The sequence below is a fragment of the Serinus canaria genome, unplaced genomic scaffold (genome assembly GCF_022539315.1).
Source record: "Serinus canaria isolate serCan28SL12 unplaced genomic scaffold, serCan2020 HiC_scaffold_584, whole genome shotgun sequence".
NCBI lineage: Eukaryota > Metazoa > Chordata > Aves > Passeriformes > Fringillidae > Serinus > Serinus canaria.
In genome coordinates this window covers 1-5930 of record NW_026108698.1, presented here as the reverse complement: position 1 = coordinate 5930, position 5930 = coordinate 1, and the positions used below count along the sequence as shown (strand labels likewise).

The window sequence follows — 5930 nt, the reverse complement described above, 5'->3', positions numbered from 1 at the left end:
GGGAAGGATGAACGGGAGCGGGGGGGAGGAGCTGCGATGGCTCCCGGGTGGCCTCGGGCCATAAACGGGGGGACCCCCACCAGCACCGGGGATCCCCCCGGAGCTCGGGGTCACCGCTCCAGCCCCCCTCCCGACCCCCCCGCGGCCGCAGGACCGCTCCAAAGGGGTTAACAGGAAACTTGGGATGGCGCTTCCAGCCGCCTGGGGCTCGGAGCGCCGGGCACCGCCGCCCCCCGCCCCGGGGGTCCCCGGGCAGGCAGTGCCCGTGCCGGGGGGGGGGGTCCCCCGGTCCCCCCCGTTCTTCGGCTCGCAGCTAATGACATTTGCAGGCTGATCCGAAATCTGATTAAAGTCTCTCACCATAACGTAATGGCGCTGCATTTCGGTCTTCTCGTTCGCCAGCTTGTCATACTCCACTTTGAGGCTGGGGGGGGGTGAGAGCGCACGGTGAGACCCCGCGGAACCGGGGGGCTCGGGGCGGGGGGGGGCGGCTGGGGGTGCCCCCGGGCTCACCTGTGGTACTGGGCCTGCAGGAACTGGAACTCGTCCTTGATCCTGTCGCAGGACTCGGCCACGGTGAATTTGAAGCCCGGTTGGCCCGGCTGGTGCGGAGCCTGCGGGAAGCGGCCGCGGGGGTTACCGGGGGGGGGCGAGCGGGCGGCGGGAGGGGGGGCAGCCGCAGGGAGGGGAGCGGGGGGCGCGGGCCGGGGGGTGGCGGGGGGTACCGGGACTCACCGGGTGCCGGCCCTGGGGGTACATGGCCGGGCTGGGGCGCGGTCACTGGAAGCAGCCGCGCCGAGCCTCGCTACGGCGATCGCGACGTGCGGAGCTGCCGCTGCTGCCCGCCGGCCTCGGAGCGCTCCCGGAGAGGCCGAGAACTGAACAAAGGGACGAGAGGAAAGTCCGTGCGGGGGGCGGAGGAGGGAGGGCGGAGGGGGTGGGGGGGGGAGCGGGCCCGGCCGGTTCCCCCCCGCACGTTCCCCCCCCCCCACCCCAGCCCGGCCCCGCACCGCCGGGGAGGCGCCCGCGGAGCCGAGCCCAGCCCCGCAGCGCCGGGGCCAGGTGCCGACCCCCCCCGGCCGCCGCGCTCCGCGGGCCTCCGCTTCCTCACCCCCCCCCCTCCTTCCGGCACTCGCTGGCGGAAAAAAAAAAAAAAAAAAAAAAAAAGAAGAAAAAAATCACTCCCCCCCCCACCCCGAAAAAAAAAAAAGGAAAAAAAATAGATCAAAAAGCCACAGCGACAACAACAACAACGCGGCGGCGGGAGGAGGGTCCCGCGGTATTCCTGCGGCCGGGAGAAGGGGAAGCAAAGCCAGGAACTAACGCCGGAGCACGACGGCCATGGAGGAGAGGAGGAGGGGGAGGAAGGCCGTACACATCCGACTTCCCGGGCGCCGCGGACATGCGAGGTGCGAGCGGGTCCCCCGCCCGGGGGCGGCCGTTCAGCTGCGTCCAGCCGGGATCGCCGTAACTCCGGGAGCCATCGCGGAGCGGGCGCGGAGCGGGGCAGCGGCGCCCGAGCACGCGGTGCCGCCACAGCGCCCGGGCGGAGCGGGGCGGCGGGCGGGGGACAAAACCCGGGCGGCCTCGCCGCCGCCAGCCAATCGGAGGGCGCTGCGCCCACGTGGGGCCCCGGCCGGCGGGCGCTGATTGGGCGGCTTTGGCGTAACGTCACAATGGCAGCTTGTGTCTGACGGAGGGGCGGCCGCGAACCACGCCCACCGAGGGCCCCGCCCCGCGCAGGCTCCGCCCCGCCCCGCGCCCCCCGGCCCCGCCGTGACTCGGGCCCGGCGGTGCCGTAACCCCGCTCTGGCGGCCCGGTTCGGACGGTAAAACAAACGCAGCCGCTTTGGCACCAGAGCGCCTCCGGTCCTCACCGAGAAAGCGCTCGGTACGAGTCCCCCGTACCGGCGGGCGGCGGCAAGGCCGCCCAGCCTCCCCCGGCGGCCGCGCGGCCCCTTTGATGTGTCGTGAGGGCCGCGCTGCTCCCCCTCCGCGCCTCCCCTCACGCCTGAGGGGCTTTAACGAGGAACACGAGTAATGGCGTTAACGTCAGACCCTCCCGCCGCGCCCGCGGGACACCCGGCTGCGCCCCCGGGGGGAACTCCGCGCCCGCCGCAGCGGAGCGGGAGCAATCCCGGTCCCGGCGGGCCGGAGGCAGCGGGGCCGCAGCACCGGCGGCCCCACGGGCGGGCCGGGCCCGGCCCAGCGCACAAAATGGCCGCTCGCCCGCGCGTCAGACGGAGCCTCCGCCCCACGTGGGGCCGCGCGCCGCTCAGCGCCTCTCCGCCAATCACGGCGCGGAGCGGGCCGCCGCTCCAAGGCTATTGGCCGCGGGGAGCAGCGCTGTCAATCAAAGCCACGCGGGGCCGCCGGCGCGCAGCCCCCGCCCGCCGCCCGCCCGCCATGGCGGCGTAATTAGCCCGGGCCGGCGCTTCCTCCAGCTCAAACAATCTGTCACCGCCGAGCCGGGAGGGCCGCGGCACCGCCGCGATCTCTGCGGCAACACCGCGCCTCGCCGCTCTCTCGACAAGAATGACACGCCGCCGCTTAAATAACAAACAGGAGGCAAAACGCCCCGAAATGCCGCCCCCTTCTCGCTCCCCGGCGCGGGGGTGCGAGCGCCCCGCTGACCCCCGGGTGCGGGACGGGGGTGCCCCGGCCCCCCCCGCCCGCCGCTAATTGGGCTCGTTCCGGTTGTTGACGTGACGAGCCCTGTCAGCGCCCGGCGCTGCCTATTGGCTGCTGCCGCCCGGCCACGCCCCTGCCCCACGTGGGGCGCGGCCGGAGCGCCGCAAAACTCGGAGGAGATTTAGCGAGGAGCGGAGTCACGGCGCGGCCGCTGTCCCCGAGCCCTTCCCGCCTCCTCAGCCAGTCCCAGCTCTTCTCAATTCCCACATTTTGCCGCTTTTCGGCTTTTTTTGGGGGGCTTTTCTTCTGTCGAGGCAGCGGCTCTTTGTGAATCCCCTGCACTGCTTGGGGTACATCGGGGTGATGTTGGGGGATCCCTTGGGGTATCCATAGGAACACCCACTGGGATGGACATTGGGTGTCCATTGGGGTGTGCATCCCTTGAGGTATCCATAGGAACACTCACTGGGATGGATATTGAGTGTCCATCCCTTGGGGTATCCAATGGGGCATCCATCAGGATGGACATTGGGTGTCCATTGGGATGTGCATCCCTCGGGGTATCCATTGGAACCCCCATCAGGATGGACATTGGGTGTCCATTGGGATGTGCATCCCTCGGGGTATCCAATGGGGCATCCATTGGGATGGACATTGGGTGTCCATTGGGATGTGCATCCCTTGGGGTATCCAATGGGGCATCCATTGGGATGGACATTGGGTGTCCATTGGGATGTGCATCCCTCGGGGTATCCATAGGAACACTCACTGGGATGGATATTGAGTGTCCATCCCTTGGCATATCCATAGGAACACCCATCGGGATGGACATTGGGTGTCCATTGGGATGTGCATCCCTCGGGGTATCCATTGGAACCCCATCAGGATGGACATTGGGTGTCCATTGGGATGTGCATCCCTCGGGGTATCCATTGGAACCCCCATCAGGATGGACATTGAGTGTCCCTTGGGGTGTCCACTGGAATGCCCACTGGTGTCCCTGGAGTGTCCCATCGGGACCCCCACTGGGGAGCAAATCCCCCTGTCAGGCAGAAGCTGGGAGCTGGGATAATGTGGGAGCACAGCTCCCCGAAGCACTCGGAGCAGGAGCAGCTCCTGGAACCACCGGTGCCGGAGAAAAAACGAGAATTAATGCCAAGGAGCAAGCCTGGGAACCTTTGTGGTCCTTATTCCCCCTGCCAAGTGCCCTCTCCGAGGGGCCCAAGGTGGCAGGGATTTCGGGGAGGGACGTGGCCAAGCTCCCGGTGTCACTCACTGCCATCACTCCCAGGAGACCCCAAAGCAAAGGGAGCACCTGGGAATCCTCCCCTCGGGCAGGGCCCGGGAATGGGACACGCTGCCCTTCCTCAGCACTCTGCCCTTCTCCCCAGATCATTCCTGGCAGGAAAGGGGGGATTGTCCCCCTCTGCCCCCCAGTGACACCCACCCCTCTGGATCCAAGCACCAGCAGGACCTGGAGCTGCTGGGGCAATTCCAGAGGAGGCCACGGAGCTGCTCCAGGGCTGGAGCCCCTCTGGAGCCAGGCTGGGAGAGCTGGGAATGTTCACCTGGAGAAGGGAAGGCTCCAGGGAGAGCTCAGGGCCTGAAGGGGCTCCAGGAGAGCTCAGAGGGACTGGGGACACCATGGGATGGAGGGACAGGAGCCAGGGAATGCCTCCCAGTGCCAGAGGGCAGGGATGGATGTTGGGAGTTGGGAATTCCTGGCTGGGAGGGGCTGGGCTGGCATTCCCAGAGCAGCTGGGGCTGCCCCTGGATCCCTGGCAGTGCCCAGGCCAGGCTGGAGCCTGGGACAGTGGGAGGTGTCCCTGCCATGGCAGAGGTGGCACTGGATGAGCTTTGAGGTCCCTTCCAAACAACCCCAGGGTTCAAGGGTTCTGTCCAGTCCTCGCTCTGTACCCACAGAGCTGGAAAACGTGGAAAAGGGGGTGATTCCCATGGTGGGGCAGAGCCAGACTCTCTGTCCCAGGGACTTTCCAGGGCCAGACTCAGGGGACGTGAGGCCACTGGGAGAGGAACAGAAAGCGGCGATTTTGCACTGAAAATTCACTTTATTGCTCAAAATAGAAGCCATTAGCTGGGCTGTGCCCCTCCCCCTGTGGTACTTATGGACAAATTCTGATTTTTACTTAATGGTTTCCCTGAAAAGGTTGTAATTTTCTTCCCATTCCCATCGAGCCGCAGCTCCAGCGCTGTTGTGGTGAACTCCAACGGGTGAGGATGGCTCTGTTAATTGATATTCCTCATGCTGGGGCTGCACTGAGAGAGGAGATGTTTTATTTTAGCTTATTAAAACTCACCTGGTTGGGGGAGAAAAAAAATCAAAAGAACGATTAGGGGTGAAAGGAAACGTTCTGGTTCATATTGATTTAAGGTCCGCTTAAATTGATATTTGCACATCCCAATTAGAAACCCGTGATCTTTTCCCAGAACTTATTTTCCTTTTTCCGAGTTGGGTTTTCTTTTTCCGAAGGATCCTGGGAGAAGCCTCAGAGGGAGAAGCTGCTGTCTCCTCTCCCAGCTGGCCTCGAGTGTGGACACCAGCGGGGACATGGTGTCCCTCCTGTCCCGAGGACGGAGCCCCCTCCAGGTGGGGATGAGGATGAGGATGAAGGCTTTGAGTGGTGCTCAGTGTCACCATCCCAGCGCCTTGCAAAGAGCAGCTCCCCACGGGACGGTGTCCCCGTGGAGAGCGGGGCACCGGGGTTTTGGGGACAGTGTGGGGATGTCACGGCTCCAAGGGTGGCTCTGTCCCGTTCCTGGTGCCCTGTGAGCTGGCACAGCCGGGAAAGGAAGCTGGAGATGTTCCCTCCCCACATCCGGGGGGAACCTCGGGCTCAGCTGCTGGGCAGGGGTGTTGTGACACTTGGTGACGCCGTCCTGTCCCCAGCAGCCTTTCGGGGAAACCGTCCGAGCTGCCCTCCCTCACCCCTCTGCAGGATCAGCCACTGTCCCCACCCTCCCTGCCACTGCCACTGCCAGCCCTCGGCCCCGCTGGCCCCTCGGGGGTGTCCCCAGCCCCCCCAAACCCCCACGAGGGACACAAGGACGGGAGAATCCCTCGGGATGAGGGCAGGGACTTCTGGAAGGGTCCGAACCTCCGCACAGCCACCGCCACCCCGGCCTCCTGCGGGACAGGGGTCCGGCCGGGACCCCCGCGATGTCCCCGTGCCACGGGACCCCCGCGATGTCCCCTTGGCTCTGGAAGGGGCCGCAGCTCCCCGGGGCCATGCGGATTTGCGGCGGGGGCCAGTGGTGATGCCTCTTCGCGCACACGTGTG

General features: G+C 66.1%; 1 protein-coding gene across 1 annotated transcript; it reads right to left on the bottom strand.

The window, feature by feature from the left end:
• Positions 1-360: 360 nt before the first annotated feature.
• LOC127061311 (caskin-2-like) lies at positions 361-5880 on the bottom strand (the record flags this gene model as incomplete). The annotated part of the gene is made up of 6 exons (XM_050987971.1): positions 5748-5880; positions 1878-2011; positions 1376-1744; positions 736-878; positions 514-614; positions 361-424 (listed from the first exon to the last, which is right to left on the bottom strand). Coding segments are annotated over exons 1-6 (944 nt in total), but the record flags the coding sequence as incomplete, so codon positions are not given.
• Positions 5881-5930: the final 50 nt, after the last annotated feature.